At 40.1% G+C, this 18484-nt stretch overlaps 4 protein-coding genes across 5 annotated transcripts; 2 read left to right on the top strand and 2 right to left on the bottom strand.

Moving 5' to 3' along the window:
- The first annotated feature begins 2677 nt into the window (after nucleotides 1-2677).
- Nucleotides 2678-6552, top strand: LOC4350712 (nicotianamine aminotransferase 1-like). The gene is made up of 7 exons (XM_015760120.3): nucleotides 2678-3117; nucleotides 4509-4848; nucleotides 4943-5161; nucleotides 5377-5436; nucleotides 5572-5727; nucleotides 5811-5904; nucleotides 6068-6552. The coding sequence occupies exons 1-7, from the start codon at nucleotides 2798-2800 to the stop codon at nucleotides 6205-6207; spliced, it is 1329 nt and encodes a 442-aa protein (XP_015615606.1). The 5' UTR covers nucleotides 2678-2797; the 3' UTR covers nucleotides 6208-6552.
- A 242-nt stretch (nucleotides 6553-6794) lies between these two features.
- Nucleotides 6795-10031, bottom strand: LOC4350711 (growth-regulating factor 8-like). Of its 2 annotated transcripts, NM_001423420.1 has the most exons (4): nucleotides 9718-10031; nucleotides 8966-9145; nucleotides 7972-8278; nucleotides 6795-7466 (listed from the first exon to the last, which is right to left on the bottom strand). In NM_001423420.1, exons 1-4 carry the CDS (start codon nucleotides 9977-9979, stop codon nucleotides 6986-6988), a joined length of 1230 nt encoding a protein of 409 aa, NP_001410349.1. In that variant the 5' UTR covers nucleotides 9980-10031; the 3' UTR covers nucleotides 6795-6985. The 2 variants fall into 2 exon arrangements, 1 of the variants encoding a protein (NP_001410349.1); NR_186831.1 differs by having other exon boundaries at nucleotides 7972-9145.
- A 1900-nt stretch (nucleotides 10032-11931) lies between these two features.
- LOC4350710 (protein yippee-like At4g27745) lies at nucleotides 11932-13677 on the top strand. The gene is made up of 3 exons (NM_001423419.1): nucleotides 11932-12216; nucleotides 12376-12484; nucleotides 13097-13677. The coding sequence occupies exons 2-3, from the start codon at nucleotides 12392-12394 to the stop codon at nucleotides 13322-13324; spliced, it is 321 nt and encodes a 106-aa protein (NP_001410348.1). The 5' UTR covers nucleotides 11932-12216; nucleotides 12376-12391; the 3' UTR covers nucleotides 13325-13677.
- A 43-nt stretch (nucleotides 13678-13720) lies between these two features.
- On the bottom strand, nucleotides 13721-18484 carry LOC4350709 (disease resistance protein Pik-2-like). The gene is made up of 2 exons (XM_026021689.2): nucleotides 17490-18484; nucleotides 13721-15803 (listed from the first exon to the last, which is right to left on the bottom strand). Exons 1-2 carry the CDS (start codon nucleotides 18317-18319, stop codon nucleotides 13721-13723), a joined length of 2913 nt encoding a protein of 970 aa, XP_025877474.1. The 5' UTR covers nucleotides 18320-18484.

The following is an 18484-nucleotide window of genomic DNA, read 5'->3' as shown; positions in this document are numbered from 1 at the left end:
AAGGTGAAACTGGATCTGTCCTGCCTGCATGGCATCAAAGATGACATGGATTTCTGCTGCAAGCTGGCAAAGTAAGAATGTGTGGTTCTTTTGCCAGGTAGTACAATCCTGATTCCTCCCATACACATGATTTAACTTGTAAAATTCTAGCTCACCTCATCTGTTTGGTTCAATATGTTTTATTTCCACAATGATAAGTGATTCAGAGTTGCCTTCAGTTTGAAATATTAACACGTTTGCAAAAGAAAATTGTATTTCTTAAAAAAGTGGATAAATATGTGATATATCACCACAATCATACAAGTTCATATTCAACTTAGTATACGACCGAAAAAAAAATTTGACTATAAATAATACGCACTATTTACAAATTTGTTATTTACAGTCAAACTTTTTGGCGACAAACACAAGCACAGTGGGATGTATCTTCGAGTGACGAAAATCTGCCTCCCTAGAAAGTTCTTTTTTTTCCTATCACTTAGCAGCAGGCTCATTTGCAGCGTTAAGAGATGTGTGTGCTCTGGCCTCTTGGGGTCTCCGGCTGGCTTGGTTCTAAAAGTTTCAATCAGCCGGTATTTTTTAGTCTTTCATGTTGTTGAGGTCACACAAAATGGTGGGATGGCATCATTTCAATTTTCAAGTGCGATCTGCATGGATCTTGTGTTATATGTGCTGAATACTCTGTAATCCAGAAGGTTTCCCACTTTCCCTGCTCTTCTGTTTCAAAATAAAATCTTGCTACCTCTATTTTTTTTAATATATAACACCGTTATCATTTTATACTGTGTTTGACCATTTGTTTTATTCACAAAATTGAAGTAAATATCTTTTCTTTTGTTGTGGCTTGATGTATCACTAAAGGAATTTTAAGTACCTTATATTTTTAAGATTTGCATATCTTTTTTAATAATGCAGTTAAATATTATAATAAAAGTCAACAGCGTCATATATTAAATAACAGGAGAAGTACTTATTTTCACAACTTTATGCATTATTGGTCTATAGTCTTTTTTTTTTCGTGCGTGCACACCATTCAATTAGTAGGAAGCAAACGAGTTTACACAGGACGAACGTCAGAAGCGCATGCAGTATGGAGAAAAATATCCCAAGAGGATTAAAAAAAAACCTAATCTCCCAAACAGGCTCCTAAGAGTGATGCACCCGCCAAGATCCACCGCCTCCTACATGATTTGATGAACGATGACAGAAACAAAGTAAAGGGTTTCTCTTGAAAACCTCCTGATGTTGTGTTCCTTCCCGGCCCGTTTGGTTGGGGGGAGTTTTTAGTAGGGATTAGGAGTTTAGATGGATGAGCCTATTTACTGTTTTGTTTGGTTGTGAGACATGTGAATTTTGGTGGGATAGTGATGGTGAATTGAGAAATAAACTCCCTCCTTTTCAATACCTGGGCAGGGGTGGTAATTGGGAGGGAATTCCTCCTTTACTTCGCATAAACAAATCTCAGCCATCCATTTTCATTAATAATCTAATCTCCAACTAATCTCTCTATCAATTTCCACCACCTCTACCAAACAAGAGACTGGGATGAAAAATCAAATTCCCATCTTAATCTCACCATCAATTCCTTCGTGTAAACTCCCAATCCCCTTCCCTCGAGTTGCCAAACAAGCCGTCCAAAGCTATCGAGAGATGAGCAGGAGCGAACCACAATGACGCAACACATATATCTATTCGTGTCACAAACTTTACATTTCATACCACTTAAAAAAGTATTAATATGATTTTTTAAGCAACTTTTTATAGAAAGTTTTTTTAAATATATACAATATTTAGCAATTCGGGAAACGTGTGTTTAGAAAATAATATTCTTTTTTCTTCTCTTTGTTCAACTCTCAAACCGCCTAAAACTTCTCTCTCCGTATCACGATCGCCAGATATATCACACGTCATGCGTGGATTCTACACGTGGAGAGCCACGTCAGCGCTGATGCAAGCGCTTATGTCGTCGTACGTGCTAGCTCTTGGCATATATCGATCGTCGTCAATTAATTATCATATGAATTCTGGCTCTCGATCGATTTAGTGGCAACTACTCCAAAGCGAGCTAGTCAAATAATCAAGTCAAATCTGCCCTCTTTGATGATGTAACTCCGGATTGTCTCTCTGCCATTGCTTGTCGATTTGCAGGTTAATGAAACAAACTATTCTAATTTGGCTTTGTTCATGTTTTTGAACAAACAAAGGAAGTCTGTCTTTGCTTATTGCTGGAAGTATCACTCGATCCGTTTTCAAATATCTATCGTTGTTGTATATTATTGTTTCAATTTTGACGGTAAATTATTCTTAAATGGTTAGATTAGACTAACAGGAATTCCATGCTTACATTAGGAATCCAATACGCTGAAAATATGATACCCATTTTACAAGACGTTTTGATCTCTTTATCCTTCATCCTTAAACACATATATAAATCCATGCATGAATTTATTCAAATCCTAAAGCGTATTTGTAACTTGAATCAGAGAAAGTATCTTTTTAGGTGTTTGCAAATCTTTTTTTTTTTTTTAAAAAAAGACGAGCAGTTAAAGTTTAAAGAAAATAATGGCAGGTGACAGGCTAGTATTTGAAAATGAAGTGAGTACCAGCACAATTTGCATTTGTTTTTTCAAATTTTTTTTTGTTTATATAGATTCCCCATTGCCCCCATCCTCTACCTGCATCAAGTACAAGTGAACCTTGAGCTTCAGACTTTTTCCTACATCAAATCCTACTATTTGTCACCACTCAAAATAAACATTTTTTTTCAAAAAAAAAAAATCCGAAGCTGGCGCAAGCAATGGAGGACGGCTCCGGCAACGGGCGGCCGCCGGCCACCGCGGCGGCGTGGAACTTCGAGCCGAACGGCGCGCTGCTCGGGCTGACGGCGCTGTCGGTGCGCGGCGTGCTGGGCAGGGTCAAGGCCGGGATGGCGGCGGGCGGCGGCGGAGATGGTGGTGGTGGTGGTGGGCGGGCGGTGATCCCGATGGGACACGGCGACCCGTCGGTGTTCCCGTGCTTCCGGACGACGGCGGACGCCGTGGACGCCGTGGCGGCGGCGCTCCGGTCCGGGGAGCACAACTCCTACTCCTCCTGCGTCGGCCTCGAGCCTGCACGGAGGTCAGAAAATCGCCATCAATTACTCTCTCAGCCCCATCGGTTTCATTTCATAATAAGCTAAAATGGGTTATTAGGGAGTACTCCCTCCTTCCCTAAATGTTTACCGCCGTTGACTTTTTTAAACATGTTTGACATTTCGTCTTATTCAAAAACTTTTGTGAAATATGTAAAACTATAGTATACATAAAAGTATATTTAACAATAAATCAAATGATAAGAAAAGAATTAATAATTACTTAATTTTTTTTGAATAAGACAAATGGTCAAACATGTTTAAAAAAGTCAACGGCGTCAAATATTTAGGGATGTAGGGAGTACAAATTAATTTGTAGGTAAAACTTTTGTATATGTGTTCTAAGGTTGTGTTTGGAGGTAACCCATGCCTCCCGACACGCAAAACGATGTAATAGTTTAGCATATAATTAATTACGTATTAGCTGAAAAAACTTTAAAAAATAGATTATGATGATTTTTTAAAGCAACTTTCTTATTGGAAATTTTTTTAAAAAAATATACCGTTTAGCAGTTTGGGAAGCGTGCGCGTGGATAATAAAGTAGGGGAAGTTGGGAACTTACATAAACACAACATAAGCAACTTAAAAACCAATGCAAAAAAAGTAAGTTAAAAATATCTTAGAATCAACTTCAGAATTAAATTTAAAATTTAAATTTTGGCTTTGACTTTGGTTTATTAGGCCAACCGATGGTGCCCTCTCTAATTAGCACCTGTTCATGCTGCAAATGTTGCTGTATTAATCCGCTTCTAAAATTCTTTCTTTTCTATTCTACATGGTAAAGATGAAATTTCCTTAGAATTTACCTTACGGGATGAAAAAAGATCAAAGCTTTGCGTTTTGTTCATTCTGAACAAATTGACCAAATCAGCGGAAAACAATGATCTTTAGGCAAAAACAATTTTGGACATCAACTGGTTTGGCTGTCCATAAAAAGGGAGCAATGGTACTGGATTTGTCAAATGATTAGGTTGTTCAGGCATGATATAAACCACTGGTGGCCTCACACTGTGTGACCACTAACTGACAACAGAATCACTATGGAGTAAGCATAACAAACCTGACAGATTACTGTGGAGTAAGTGCATATGGTCCACCCTAAATTTCAACTATGGGTTATATAAGACTTAAAAGTGATCATGTGGTCCACTCTGAAATTTCAGAGTGGCTGAATTTGTACTCTTAAGTCTTAACACACAATCCTCAATCATGACATCTGTGTCTAGGCAGCAAATTTAAAGAGTCTGACAAAATTTAGGCTCACATAGTGTTGATTTCACAAAGATCAATGTACCTGTTTTACTGTTCACAATCCTGGCACATATCTTCCTCACCATAGCTAGACATAAAAATCCTAAAACTGAAGTTGAATTCCAGGTCTATCGCGCGGTACTTATCGCGAGACTTGCCATATGAGCTATCAGCTGATGATGTGTACCTGACAAGTGGCTGTGCTCAAGCGATTGAGATCATCTGCTCTGTCCTAGCTCGCCCTGGTGCCAACATCCTGTGCCCAAGGCCAGGGTACCTGTTCCACGAGGCACGCGCAGTGTTCAATGGCATGGAGGTCAGGTACTTTGATCTTCTCCCAGAGAGTGGCTGGGAGGTTGATCTTGATGGAGTGCAGGAACTTGCTGACAAGAACACGGTTGCAATGGTCATTATCAATCCAGGAAATCCCTGTGGCAATGTCTACACTTCTGAGCATTTGGCCAAGGCAAGTACTGAGTTAATTAGTCATTTCTTTCCTACTGGGGATCATTTTGGGGGAAATTTCAGTGTGTTTGATCAAGGATCAGTGTTTCTTGTAGGTTGCCGAGACCGCGAAAAAGCTTGGCATCTTTGTCATTGCAGATGAAGTGTATGCACATTTGACGTTTGGGCAGAATAAATTTGTGCCGATGGGGGTGTTTGGCTCAGTAGCTCCAGTTCTTACGTTAGGATCGATATCGAAGAGATGGGTTGTGCCTGGATGGCGACTTGGATGGATTGTGACGAGCGATCCTAATGGCGTATTTCAAAGGACCAAGGTTGTTTAAGTTTAACTTCAAACCCTTTTCATACAAGTATTGTTGCAATCAACAACAAAAATCAAGGATATTTGTAGTTTATTCAACAAAGAATGCAGATATTGCAGACTAGCAGCAATCTAAGCTTAATGAAATAGCTTCCACTTTTTGGTATTATCTGAAACCTAACCCTTGGAAACGGTCAAACAACTCTTAGCCTTGATCCCCCTTTTCAGGTAGTGGAAAGCATCCAGAGTTACCTTGATATCTCGGCTGATCCTGCAACATTTATCCAGGTAACTAAAATTGCCTGATCACATCTCTTCTAAAGATAAATTGTACATAACTTGGCAGAATAAAAAGATCAGTGGAGATACATAATATCAAAACATAATGATTTACATTCTACCTTGATTAATTTTTTTTTTCAGGGAGCAATTCCACAACTCATAGAGAACACAAAGGAAGAATTCTTCGAAAAGACCGTCGATGTCCTAAGGCAGACCGCAGATATTTGTTGGGAGAAGCTGAAGGGCATCAGTTGCATCACTTGCCCAAGCAAACCTGAGGGTTCCATGTTTGTCATGGTCAGTCAAATATTCTGCTTCACAATGAAGAGAATCAAAGGGAATTTCTGATGGTGTATGATGTTTTGGTTGGCTTGGTGCAGGTGAAACTGGATCTGTCCTGCCTGCAAGGCATCAAAGATGACATGGACTTCTGCTGCCAGCTAGCAAAGGAAGAATTGGTGATTCTTTTGCCAGGTACATTCCTGAATCCTGATTCCTCCCATGCACATCATTTAACTTTCAAAATTCTAGCTCATTCCATCTGTTCGGTACAATTTGTTTTGTCTCTACAATGATCAGTGATTCAGAATTGCCTTCTGTTTGAAATATTAACAACTTGGTAAAAAAAATTGTCCAGGATGTGCTGTTGGATACAAGAATTGGCTCCGAATCACCTTCGCCATCGAACCGTCTTCTCTTGAAGATGGTATTGATAGGCTCAAGTCCTTCTGCTCGCGACATAGCAAGCCGAAAGTTCACCGGTCTCTTGAAACATGAGGCACCTGCTTTCAGATAAGGTCAGCAGGAGTTGCTTGATGGATCAAAAACTGTTATCAACTTACCATGATGTATGTTGTTCTTATGTTCTATCATCTTCACTCGGAGGTGATATGCTTGATCGATGCAATAAGTCCTTGATAGGCTGTGGGCTATGATTGATGTTACAATTCTTGTTGTAATTTCCAATTACTGCGCAGTATGTGTAAGTGTAAATTTTTGGTTGTCTGAAGTGCAGAACACTGTTCTTGAATAAAGAAGGGGTTATACTAGAACAGCTTCTTTGGTAATATTAAAATTATCTTCTTATTCTACACAATGTGATTACTTGCATTTTTGTCAATACACAGTTATGCTTACATAGTTTATACATCTTAGGCATTGGTTATATCTCATAAAGAATGAATGATCTGTTCTCAAACCTAGTTTCAGGCTGAAGAACCTACTCTTGAAAAGCTGGAGCAGAAGGCAACGTTTTTGTCAAATTAATGAAATATACAATTCCCTTTACATTTAAGGGGCATGATTCATTAAAATTCAGAATTGGACACATAAATCCTGAATCTTGGATTGCAACAGAAATTTTTAGAAGAGCATTTAACTTCAGCATATTACAAGGTAGCACAGGAGAAAATTACAACATACCAACCTCAACCAAAAGATAAAAAGGTGAGGAACACAAGAACACATAACGAAGGAAACAACAGGAACTTATAGAACCATCCATAAACGTACTTTCAATCATTTGCGAATCCAACATGAACTTTCAAACACAGCCTTAGAGAAGTGTTGGGACAATATGAGGATTCATCATTCTTGCAGTAAGATATCCATTATCAGTGATAAGATTCTCCACTGCGGTGCCACCACTATTTACTGTGTTGCCGCTGGAAATTGAATTGAACTTAGTAGCCATTTGTAGGATTCCAGATGGGCAATGTAAGTTGGGGTTCTCAGTCCATTTTTCAGTTAAGATTTCTGTAGAAGCTGATTGGCAATTCTTTCTTTTGAAAACTTCACCTAAAGGTCCATCATCAAGTGTTTCCTTAGAGACTGTTAACCGACTTTCGTACATCATACTGCCTTTTTCTGATGAACTGCCTGCTCCATGCCCGATGTAAGATTCATCATGATCATGGTGCAACTTCAGTGGTGACAATGCTACATTGTCATAGTTTGGAGAAGATTGTGTGGATGAGAAATCAAATGAATCCATGGGAGACAATTGGTCGACAACGTTCTGTTTCTCCAGAAATTTCCTGCAAAGTAGAGTCAGATCTTTAGTTCAGATAACAATGTGCAAATTTTCCTTCTGTTAATTGCAGCAGGTTAAAGAAGAAATGAATTTCCTTCATTACAAAGGAGAGAGAGAGAGAGAGCAGAAAAAATGGAGTTCATTGTAGGGACATTAACTCATAATTAAATGAATGACTAATGCAATCACAGAAACTGGAGTATAATCAAACTAAATAATTGTGTGAGGACTTTCCTACTGTATATTGATATCACTAGCTTGGTCAAATTCATCTTAACTTTTCTGTACAATATCTATTTGTTAGATGTTTTATTATGCTGCCTAGAATCCTGATACATACATAAATTACTTATAGGTTGTTAGGATTTGGCACCTCCATTACCACATGCTGGACTAAATTACTGTATCGGCAACAGATGTCATTTATTTTGACAAAGACCACCTCACAGTGTCCACACATCATGCAAGAAGCACAAAATGCATATTCATGTAGGATCAGGCAACTTCACCTGTTGGATTGTCTCGAGAAAGGATCAGAGACAGTAGCAGCTGAGCCTTTCACCTGCTTCTGCCGAGCCACAGTGTGGCCGCGAGATGATACACCAGCAGCAATAACCGTGGATGGTTCTGCAATGGTGAGTGTCGCCTTTCGGCCTTCCACATGCTTTCTTGAACGATGGCGACCACGGTTTATGTGTCGCTCACAATACTTCTGATCCCCAACAGCATCTCTGGAGCACCGCCACTTCTTGCCGTCTGTGCGGCGGCATCTTCTGGGTTCTACATCAGCACAGCCAGGAGGGAATGATCCCCATCCTGGTGCAAAATAGAATGCCCATTTCATGTCAGAAATATATAAACCACCTCAAAACGATATATTCTTGCACTATTTCAGCAACATTCCTCCCAGGTCTGCATAAGAACTTAGTTTGTACATACCAAACATGACGCCAGTTAAAGGGAATCAGAACACTTTATGACTACATTTGGAGATCTTGTTGTGGAAAAGACTAGAGGCACAACTAAAAAAAAATCAGAATCCCAATGTAAGAGAAGAGTTTTATATCTAAACTCAAGAAGCACCACATTGGTAACTGGAAATATTAGCACATGAGCATCATGCAAACATCCAAAAGCAGTACATTTCTAGTATCAATGCAATCTTCAAATCATTATAATGCCTAGATTTGCAGCCAATACTGCTTTTAGTACCAGAAAGGGACTTCGATTACTGCCTTTACAAACTAATTAATCACAAAGCCATCCTGTCCCAAGAAAGACAACAAGATATAACTACCAACCTCAACACAACAGAACCCCAATCTGGGACACCTTTATACATCTGAAACTAACAGGCAACTGCAACCATATGACCTGCATTTTCTTCTTTCATATTTTCTAAGTACTTATTCCTTTATTCCTATCTTGAGCTATTTACAACAGAAAGGGGATATGACGCAGAACAGAATAACAATCACATGAGCTGAATAAAAAAGGTAGTACCCCATGGATGGAGGCTTCTCCTGATGGGGAGGAGCAAGCTGGAAGGGACAGAAACATTTGCAGCAATGTGCTTGTAGATCAGTGCCTGGTGCTCCAGCTCCATCCACTGTGTTGGGGTGAACGGCCCCCTGACCCTTGCCAAGACCCCCTGCATGCTTCCTCCTGAGCTCAAGCCCAACCCTTCATCACAACACAAGCAAAACTGATGAGCACAAATGATGAAGTACTCACTACTAAAGCCAAGAAGAGCAAATAGGCCTGATGCCAAAGATGCCCATGAGCATGTGGTGTATGGTTTCCTGGTTCCAACACATGCAAGATTTTAAGGAAACAGCAGCACAACACAAGTCGGTGCTTGCTGCTGCTGCTGCCTTCTTTAGCTTTATTTTTTCTTGGGATGAAGGGGGAAGAAAAAGCTCACATCTTTGGGGACAAGACACATCCTTGAGGTGGAGGTGGGTTGCAAGAAAAGCAAAAGAGTGTGTGTGGAGGGGAATAACAAGAGAAGAGCCCTCCTTTTGCTATTGACAAGACCCCAAAGGCAGGGGCTTTTGCAGGATGATGCCATGAGAGACTCTCAGACCATGATGGGCAAAAACAATCACCAGCTGGGGATCGATCAAACCCCACAGACACACACACACCACGGATGCAACAGTACATTCACCAGAGAAGACTAAAAAAAAAAGCAAATAAATCTTTTTTTCCCTGGTTCTTTGCACTGCAGCATCAGCATCATCAGTTCATCTCACCTGCTGTTCCATTGGGGGAGGAGAAGCTCAACATCTGCCCTCCTCCTCCTCCTCCAGAACAAGAAGAGCTTGTGGATCCAAGAAATGATGAAGAAGATGGAGATGGTGGGGATGCCCTTGCCTCTCTCACCAAGAACCCATCTTGCTCTTGCTCTTGCCCTCCTCCTCCTCCTCCACCTTGCTGCTCACCACATCTGCCATGGTGTTCTTCTTGCAAGCTTCTTGGATTTCCATGGCCATGGCCACCACAAGAGCTCAGCATTGGCACTCACTGTCACTGCTTTGTGTGTGTGTGGGATGTTTGCAAAACCAGCAGGAAGGTTAGGAAGGATGGGGAGCAATGGCTTCTTGTGGCATTGAGCTCATGATGATGGTAGCTAGCTAGCTACCCTAGCCTAGCACCCCTACTGCAGAGAGGAAGAAGAGGAGGTGATGGCTGTGGGTGTTTGGGAAACACAGGCTGGCCTTGCTGCTTTGGGGAAGGAGGAGGGGAGGAAGAGGAAGCAAGCAATTGAATGCACTGCACCCTCTAGTCCTGGACTAGCCAACAAAAATCTTTCTAGTAGTAGTTGCATTTGCCTACATAAATAAATCATTTTTTTCCTCACAAAAAATAGTTTTTTTCCCATTCTTTGTGATTGTAATTAAAGCTTGTTAGATTAGTTGGGAATATAAGATATCTTAAAGGTGCTAGATTAGCCGGCTTCTCAGCGATTTAGGAGGCCAGTGCCCAATACGATCTCACCACGTCATTTGACTACTGCTTTCAGCGGGTTTGCACAAGACGATGGGCTTGCGAGCCATTCGGCCCAACCGACTGGTCAACGGGCCCTTATTCGTCATCGTGGTCTGCTGTTATGGTCTTGTATAATATAAATGGACATAACATCCCTAGTCCTGGATAAGGCAACAAAAATCCTAGTAGTAGTTGCATTTGACTACATAACAAAACATTTTATTTTTGCTCACAGAAAATCATTTTTTTTTCATTCTTTGTGATTGTAGAGATTGCAAGATTAGTTGGGAATATAAAATGGGGGATAAGATAACAGTGTGGTAGTGATAGGAGTAGAAGATTGCACAGTTGGGGATAGGTGAGCATGTTTGAAATTCACTGTGAATAAACACACAGCAATAATGGAGGCTGGATCTTCAGAGGTGGGAGTAAAAAGTTAATCTTGAGAACTTACTGCTTGGCATCTAGCGTGCACGTGTTACACTCACTTGCTGAGATAGCGAGATGAGATGAGATGAGTTCACCATGCTGTGATACTAGTGCTGACCAGTGAAAAACATGTACTATCATCAAAAGAGCATAAAAACAATTCGGCACTAATGATAGCACAAAATACATATTATATTGTCAAAATAGTACTCCCTTTGTCCCATAATATAAAGGATTTTGAGATTTTCTACATTGTTTGACTACTCATCTTATTTAAAAAATTTGTGCAAATATAAAATGCGAAAAGTTGTACTTAAAATATTTTGGATAATAAAGCAAGTCAAAAAAAAATAAATAATAATTCTAAATTTTTTTAATAAGATAAGTGATCAAAGAGTGCAAACAAAAACTTAAAATCCCTTATATTATGGGACGGAGGGAGTATCATAATCCACTCCTTTAGCAATTTCCCTTGTTGCAGAAAATCTTGTCCTAATAAATGATTATGACTACTTCATTAGTACTCCAGTAACTGTAACCCCAGTTTTACACTATCAAACTGTCTGTCTTATTTAATTTTTTTTAAGATTAGTAATTTTATGGGTATAGATGATAAAACTTGAATAATAATTTATATGTGACTACTTTTTTAATTTTTTTTATAATTTTAAATAAAATAGACGTTTAAACGTTAGACACGAAAATCCACATCTATACTTAAAATAGGACGATGGAGTAGTATGCTAGATAATCATGGCAATCTCATTTCATTAAAACGTCGTTGCAATCTGCAAATCTCAATGTGAGTCACATGTGGTGTCATCAGTCACACTCACACCAAAACCTACTAATCAAAATCCCTCCTTTCCTTGGCTTGCATCCTTGTCACTTCTCTTGCTCCCTAACCCAGCAACCAAACAAAGCGGATTAGGCGTTTTGACCAAGCGTGTGTGCCTTAATCCACATGCTTAACCTTAATTAATTGATTAAATTACAAATATTCTAGCCCAAACCTCACTATCACACTCATCCTTTCCTACTTGGATTCCATTCTCATCTCTCTCTCTCTTTCACTGTTTCTTCCTCCTCTGCACTTGGCGCAGCACAAAGTCGATTCCTTTCCGCCTCAGCGGCGCCGCTTGTTTCGATCGAAGCATCGCGAGAGGCAGCCCGCCGCCTGGGTTTCGTGCCGATTTTGATTTCCTTTTTCTTGGCCGCCTCTGCCTCTCTCTCTCTCTCTCTCTCTCCCTTTCTTGGTTCGATTGTTCCTGGTTCTTGGCCTGATTGGTTGAACCTGCTTCTTCTGGAATCAATTAGGGGAGAAATATTTGCAGGTGCGGGTTCGATCGATGGTCTCTTGATCTCTGGGTTTAGGGATTCTTCTCCGATTCTTGAAATTGTGTGCTCTTTTTTTATTTTTTTATTTGGGTTTGTTCGTGGTGGGTGTGATGCGTCGGCTTCTTGATTCTTTCGATTTGGTGAATCGGTTGCAGGAGAGGGGCGGTGGCGATGGCGGAGTTGGTTGGGCCGCGGGTGTACAGCTGCTGCCATTGCCGGAACCACGTCTGCCTCCACGACGACATCATCTCCAAGGCCTTTCAGGTGAAGAAGAACTTGAGTTCTTGGGGATTTGTGGGGCTGATTGCTCAAGTGACAAATACTAATCTTAGGTCATGTACTGACAATCTAGATTGAATTGGATTTAATCACTAGGCTTCTGATGTGCGTAGTGCCGGATTGATTTGGTATATTATGCTAAAGAAGGTAAAAACATGGCATAGCCGCTTACTGTAGGAGCCATGAGTGCCCTTAATTTACTGTAGGAGCCATTGATTATAGTATCATGGTTCAGTAATCTAAAGATTGGCAAATGCTGCATTCTTAGGATCTTGTAGGTTTATGTTTCCAACAAAAACTCGTTTGTTTTATTTATGATACATCGATCCGAGGAAATAATGAATGTGCAGAAATTGCTATAGTGGAGTTTCAATTATTACAGTATTTGTACAAGAAGTTAACTAGAAGGCAGATTGTTAGTTTGTTACCAAAGTTTGGAACACCCAATATTTGGCACAAGCATTGCTGTTAGCCTGTTAGCAATCAATTGTTCGTCATTTAGACAAAGACCATATTTCTGAAGTATCTCTTGGATTATGGCTGTATTTGACTGTTTAGAGGATGAAATTATCTCTTTTGCTCTTTTGGCTATTCTAGGGGAGGAACGGCCGTGCGTTTCTTTTCTCTCATGCTATGAACATATCTATGGGTCCAAAGGAGGACAGGCAGCTTATGACAGGGCTTCACACAGTTGCTGATATCTACTGCCGTGATTGCCGTGAGGTATTGGGTTGGAAGTATGAAAGAGCATTTGAAGAATCCCAGAAGTACAAGGAAGGAAAATTCATATTTGAGAAGGCAAAGATTGTTAAAGAAAATTGGTAATGACTGGAAAGGGTTGGCGTGCCAAACTTTCCTGTGAAGCTAAAATTCATACCTTTGTACATAGCTGTCGTCTGTAAATTCGAATGTTTAGCCTGCATGATGTTGCTCATGCCATTTGTAATGTGCACTTGTTTTGCTGTTCATTTCTGTGAAGAAGACAGGCCTCTGTTTATTTCTTTGTCAACCATTTTCTCATTGTTCATAAATGGATAGCTTGTACATAATTATTTTCCTGTCTAAATGTTGAATGTTTGTCATCAAAGTAATTCCTTGTGAGTTACAATGACATCTATTATTAGCTCATGACACTTAATGGATATGAAAAGAGCAGTAAAAGGTAAATATATTTGCCCAGACTCATCTACTAGATCATATATTTTAGAATTTACATAGAGATTATTGTGCACTAGAGCTTTGATATTCTTTTCTTTTCTTGTTGGCATGGTTCATATCTTCTTTGCTAGCATTCATGTTTTGCACATTCGTTTCTTCGGGATGCTGCCTCTTATTTCTCTCCTCTAAGTGCATGTCCATACCACACTTTTGGATATCTATCCTAGGATGACCAGGATGAAACTTCACAATTGTGTGGATTGCATCTTCAGCATCCTTGATGTCTAGAGCACTTGCACCGGCACACAATAATTGGATGTAAATTTTCTTGAGTGATCTAAGGTGCTCAATACCAAATTGGTAACCATATGATTTTGCCTCCTTTACATGAACTGCCATCTGTAGCCTCTCAAGTTTTGGCAAAGCTGCTGGTTCAAATATCAAAGAGGTTCCTTCACAACTGAAGATTAACTCTTGTAAGTATGGGAAGCCTACTCCATGAATAACTATCTTGTCCTCCTTCTGAGGTGATTTCAACCATAAGTCGAGATGAAGTAGAGACGGCAAATCCTGAAGGATCTGAATGTCTTCATTTGATAGTTTTTCAATGTTAATGTTTAAATGAATGAGATTGCAGAGTGATGCCATCCACCTTGGAACTCTTGGGAGAAAGTAGTATGCAGACAGCCGAAATCTCTGAAGATGATTTGGTGGTGGCGACCAGGAATCTAAGAACTCCAGGGAACCGAAGTTGCGACTGCAAATCGCGAAAGATTGGAGGTTACTTGTGCCAAGTTTGCCAAGAGTATTCATCATAGCCTCTTGGCGCTTCATATCGCCGGAGCTGAAATCAGTCCAGTTGATTGTAAGCTCCCTTAAACCTTTCAGAGTACCAAGTTCTTGCACTGCATTGGTCGAGCTACAACAAATATTGAATCCAGATATGACTCTTAGGGATGCCATGCTCCCTATACCATCAGGTAGCTTTATTTTTCCCCATGTATGGCCACCACTAAGTATATACTTCAGTTGCACAATCCTAATAATGGTTCCAGGTAGTTCTTCTATATTTGTGTCCCTTATGTCTAATGTTTCCAAACTATGCAGGTCTCCTATTTCTGGTGGGAGTTTTGAAATCCATGTTCTACAAAGGCTCAAATACTTCAAGTGAAACAAAATGCTGATATCTTTCAGATGATTGTCACACAAGCCTAGGCATCCCTCAAGATTTAATACTCTCAAGACCCGAAAATCGGACAATGGAGGTAACTGGCAAGCTTGTACATATAAACTTAGGGATCTAGCATGAAGCAGATTCATTCCTCCTTTTGTTTTGGTAATCTCTTTATCACATTGGATAGATAATCGGCGAGTGATTCCTTGCGGTTTAGCTGCAACAGGATGACCACCTAACAAAGTGACAAAATTCTCTTCAATTGCCTTCGATATTATAAGCTCAAGCATCATGTCATGCACCCGACAAGCATGAGCTTTACCATCACAATTTATATCCATTGGTTGGACCATACTTCTGTTGATGAGCTCATTGAAGTAACTCTCTGCTACATCCTCCACAGACTGGCCTCTTTCTTCGCCGATGAATCCTTCCGCAATCCATTGCTGGATCAGGCTATCCCTCTCAATCTTGAAGTCCTCAGGATACAAACTGAGGTATAGCAAACATGTCTTCAGGTAGTAAGGGAGGTCATAGTAACTGAGGGAAAGTATTTGTTTCATTCCTTCAAGATCAGAGTTCTTCTCTAATGCAGAACCTATAGATATAAGCACCTTTTCCCACTGCTCCTTCAACATGACAGGCTTGCTAGCTAACAGGCTAGCTATGCTGATTATTGCCAATGGTGAACCACAACATTTTTTCAAGATCTGGTCTGAAACTTCCTTCAACTGTGGTGGGCATACATCCTCATAGCCAAAAATTCTCTTGAAAAACAAGTTTCTGGAATCTGATGCTTTGAGTGGTTCAATTCTGTAGATGAGATCATCAGGGTGAGAACAACATGACTTTGCTACTGAGTCAATTCTTGTAGTTGTTAGCAGCCTGCTGCAATGATTGTTCTCAGGTAGAGCACATCTCACTTTCTCCCATGCTGATTTACTCCAAACATCATCAATTATGATGAAGTACCTATGGAACAATTCAGCCACTGGTTAGAAAAGTCAGTGCATTAAGATCAATACTCTTTAGAGAAGTTCCAAAGACATCTTCCCTCTATTTTGTAAATACTTGTTGTTTTGAACAAGGACATCGTCCAAAAAAAACAAATTTGACCACTATTTTATATTACAATATATATAGAAATATCAACGAATACATGATTTTAATGAAGTACTTTTCAAGATTAATATATACATATGATTTCTATCTTTCTAAAGTAATTTTTTTCCCAAAGTCACATAAGTCATGCCCAAAACAATAAATATTTGCAAAGTGGAGGGAGTACTTCACGATACAACTTCAAATTTTCAACTGCTTCACAATACTGGTATTATATTTACTTAGTACTCCTACTAGTTAGTGAACGACTTCCTTTTATATCGATTGGTGAACTAGATAAAGATGGTGTTCTTTTCTCCTGAAGATGAAGATAAAGATGAAGATTTAGTTTTTTTACGTAAAACGAGGTGATATTAATGTATGATTAATTTAGTTTTAATTATTATAAAATTGAAAAATAGATTAATATGATATTTTAAATCAACTTTCGTATAGAAAGTTTTTGCACGAAATGCACCGTTTAGCAGTTTGAAAAGCGTGCCATGAGTATCCAAAAGTTTATCCAACTTTTATTGGAGAAAAGAACGGGGCCAAATATTTGCAAAGGTTCTTCCCCTAGTGCGTCTGTGCACTCTAATTCCTGGTGTCGCCCCCACTCTGCGCCCCACACATCATAAGAGCACGTTCTAACTGGATGATTGGATACATTATGGGTAGATGAAAATTTAACAAATAGCTTAGAGAAAAGTTATCTAAGGGCTTTGGTTTGAAGAAAAACAAGGGATTTGAATTTCCAAGAATTAATTCCTGCCAGTGTCATTTGGTTTATAAAAATAGAGTATAGAAAATCAAAGGAATTTTTCTTTTCATACGAGTTATAGAGAGAATATAAAAACAACATTCATCCATTCAAACTTCTTGAAAAAATCCTATGAATTGATGTGATGTGTACATGCATTCCTATTCCTTTATTTTTCTATTCATACGAGTTAAAAATTTTCCTAAATTGATCAAGCCCTAAACAATATTGTTGTAGAAAGTTTTAGCAAAAATACTACACCCGTCCTAAAATATAACAATTTAGTACTAAGATATGTTTTATTCAATTAAAAGTTGTTATATTTTGGGACGGAGGCAATAGTATTTTTGAAACTGTGGTATGAAAAGTCGCCAAATCAGAGTAGATGGCTCGATGGATGGAGGAAATGAGTAGCCTCTGACAACATGAGAATAAATGCTTCTGTATAGCATATTTTTTAAACTGCTAAACAGTATATTTCGTGTGAAAATTTTCTATATAAATTTTGCTTTATAAAAGTCAAAGAAGTCAATTTTCCAAGTTTTTAATATTAATACTCAATTAATATATATTAATCATATTTCTTGTTTTACGTGCATCTAATTAGCCAAAATGAACCGCTGAAAAGAATGTGCCCTAAAGTATTACGGCTGTGTTTAGTTCCACGCTAAAATTGAAAGTTTGAAGAAATTGGAACGATGTGACGGAAAAGTTGAAAGTTTTTATGTGTAGGAAAGTTCGATGTGACGAAAAAGTTGGAAGTTTAAAAAGAAAGTTAGAATCTAAACAGGGCCTACCTTTTGTTCAGTAGGCACTCTCTAAGCTTGCGAATGAGTTGACCTTCCTCCCAAGTGCCCATGTGGTCAACCTCATTTTGTGCAATCTGCGATAACAAGTCCTTCAAGAGCTTCTTCGTGTCAAGCTTTTGTGATACAGTTGCGAAAGCTTTGCAACTATACTGCCCTCCAACTCTACGGTACACCTCCATGGCGAGAGTCGTCTTTCCCAAACCACCAAACCCGATGATTGAGAGCACCTTGAGAGTGCACACATCATCAGTTAACCAGTTGACCATTTCACTCGCTGGTCGATCAATCCCAACGAGATCTGGTGTGTCGGCGTAGAGGACACTGACCCGTGGGTCGGTGGCCATGGCCGAGCCTCCTAGCATCCCTATGTCATCCCCCAATTTGTACCTCGATCGCCGTTCGCTCACCTCGATGGCACGGGCCTTTAGGCCCTTGAGCTCACTGGCGAGGCGGTGGTGCATCCAAGCCACGGCCACGAGCCGGGTGGCATGGCTCACCAAACCCCTAAGGCTGCTGAAGCCATGGTTAGAGGTCACGGCACCATGGACGACATCGACACGGTGCATGAACTCGTCGATGCAATCCTCGACGTCGTAGGCCAGCTCCCTCACCTCCTTCATCCAGCACCTCACCTGAGGGTCCGGACCGTCCACCCCGGAGAGCTTCTCGAGGAAGGCGTGCATGCTCTCGAGCTCGGCCCCGAGGAAGATGACATCACTCCTCGCGCCCGCCATTAGCGAATACCTCGGCCCGGCGATGGAGCTGAGCTTCACCATGAGCGAGACCATGGTGCCCCCGATCACCGATGCGCGCTCCATTTCCGGAATGCAACCACGAGGAAGATCGACGAACGAAGTAGCTTAGGAGGAAGCGAGAATCAACAACTGCAGATTGTGCAACCTTTGTGTGGTGAAATGGTGAATGCCATCAAGATTGGGTCATGGCTTTCATTTATAATCCTGAGTGTTTTGTTCATGCCGTAT

This window comes from Oryza sativa, chromosome 11, assembly GCF_034140825.1.
Source record: "Oryza sativa Japonica Group chromosome 11, ASM3414082v1".
NCBI classification, from domain to species: Eukaryota; Viridiplantae; Streptophyta; class Magnoliopsida; order Poales; family Poaceae; genus Oryza; species Oryza sativa.
This window is presented reverse-complemented; position numbering and strand designations above follow the sequence as displayed.

Coding starts and splice junctions, on each gene's coding strand:
- LOC4350712 (XM_015760120.3), top strand. CDS start 2,798: ATGGAGGACGGCTCCGGCAACGGGCGGCCGCCGGCCACCGCGGCGGCG. Junction 3,118..4,508: donor GGCCTCGAGCCTGCACGGAG/GTCAGAAAATCG, acceptor GTTGAATTCCAG/GTCTATCGCGCGGTACTTAT. Junction 4,849..4,942: donor CTTCTGAGCATTTGGCCAAG/GCAAGTACTGAG, acceptor TGTTTCTTGTAG/GTTGCCGAGACCGCGAAAAA.
- LOC4350711 (NM_001423420.1), bottom strand. CDS start 9,979: ATGCTGAGCTCTTGTGGTGGCCATGGCCATGGAAATCCAAGAAGCTTG. Junction 8,279..8,965: donor GAGAAGCCTCCATCCATGGG/GTACTACCTTTT, acceptor ATTTTGCACCAG/GATGGGGATCATTCCCTCCT. Junction 7,467..7,971: donor TTCTCGAGACAATCCAACAG/GTGAAGTTGCCT, acceptor TCTACTTTGCAG/GAAATTTCTGGAGAAACAGA.
- LOC4350710 (NM_001423419.1), top strand. CDS start 12,392: ATGGCGGAGTTGGTTGGGCCGCGGGTGTACAGCTGCTGCCATTGCCGG. Junction 12,485..13,096: donor TCATCTCCAAGGCCTTTCAG/GTGAAGAAGAAC, acceptor TGGCTATTCTAG/GGGAGGAACGGCCGTGCGTT.
- LOC4350709 (XM_026021689.2), bottom strand. CDS start 18,319: ATGGAGCGCGCATCGGTGATCGGGGGCACCATGGTCTCGCTCATGGTG. Junction 15,804..17,489: donor GAGTGCCTACTGAACAAAAG/GTAGGCCCTGTT, acceptor ATTGTTCCATAG/GTACTTCATCATAATTGATG.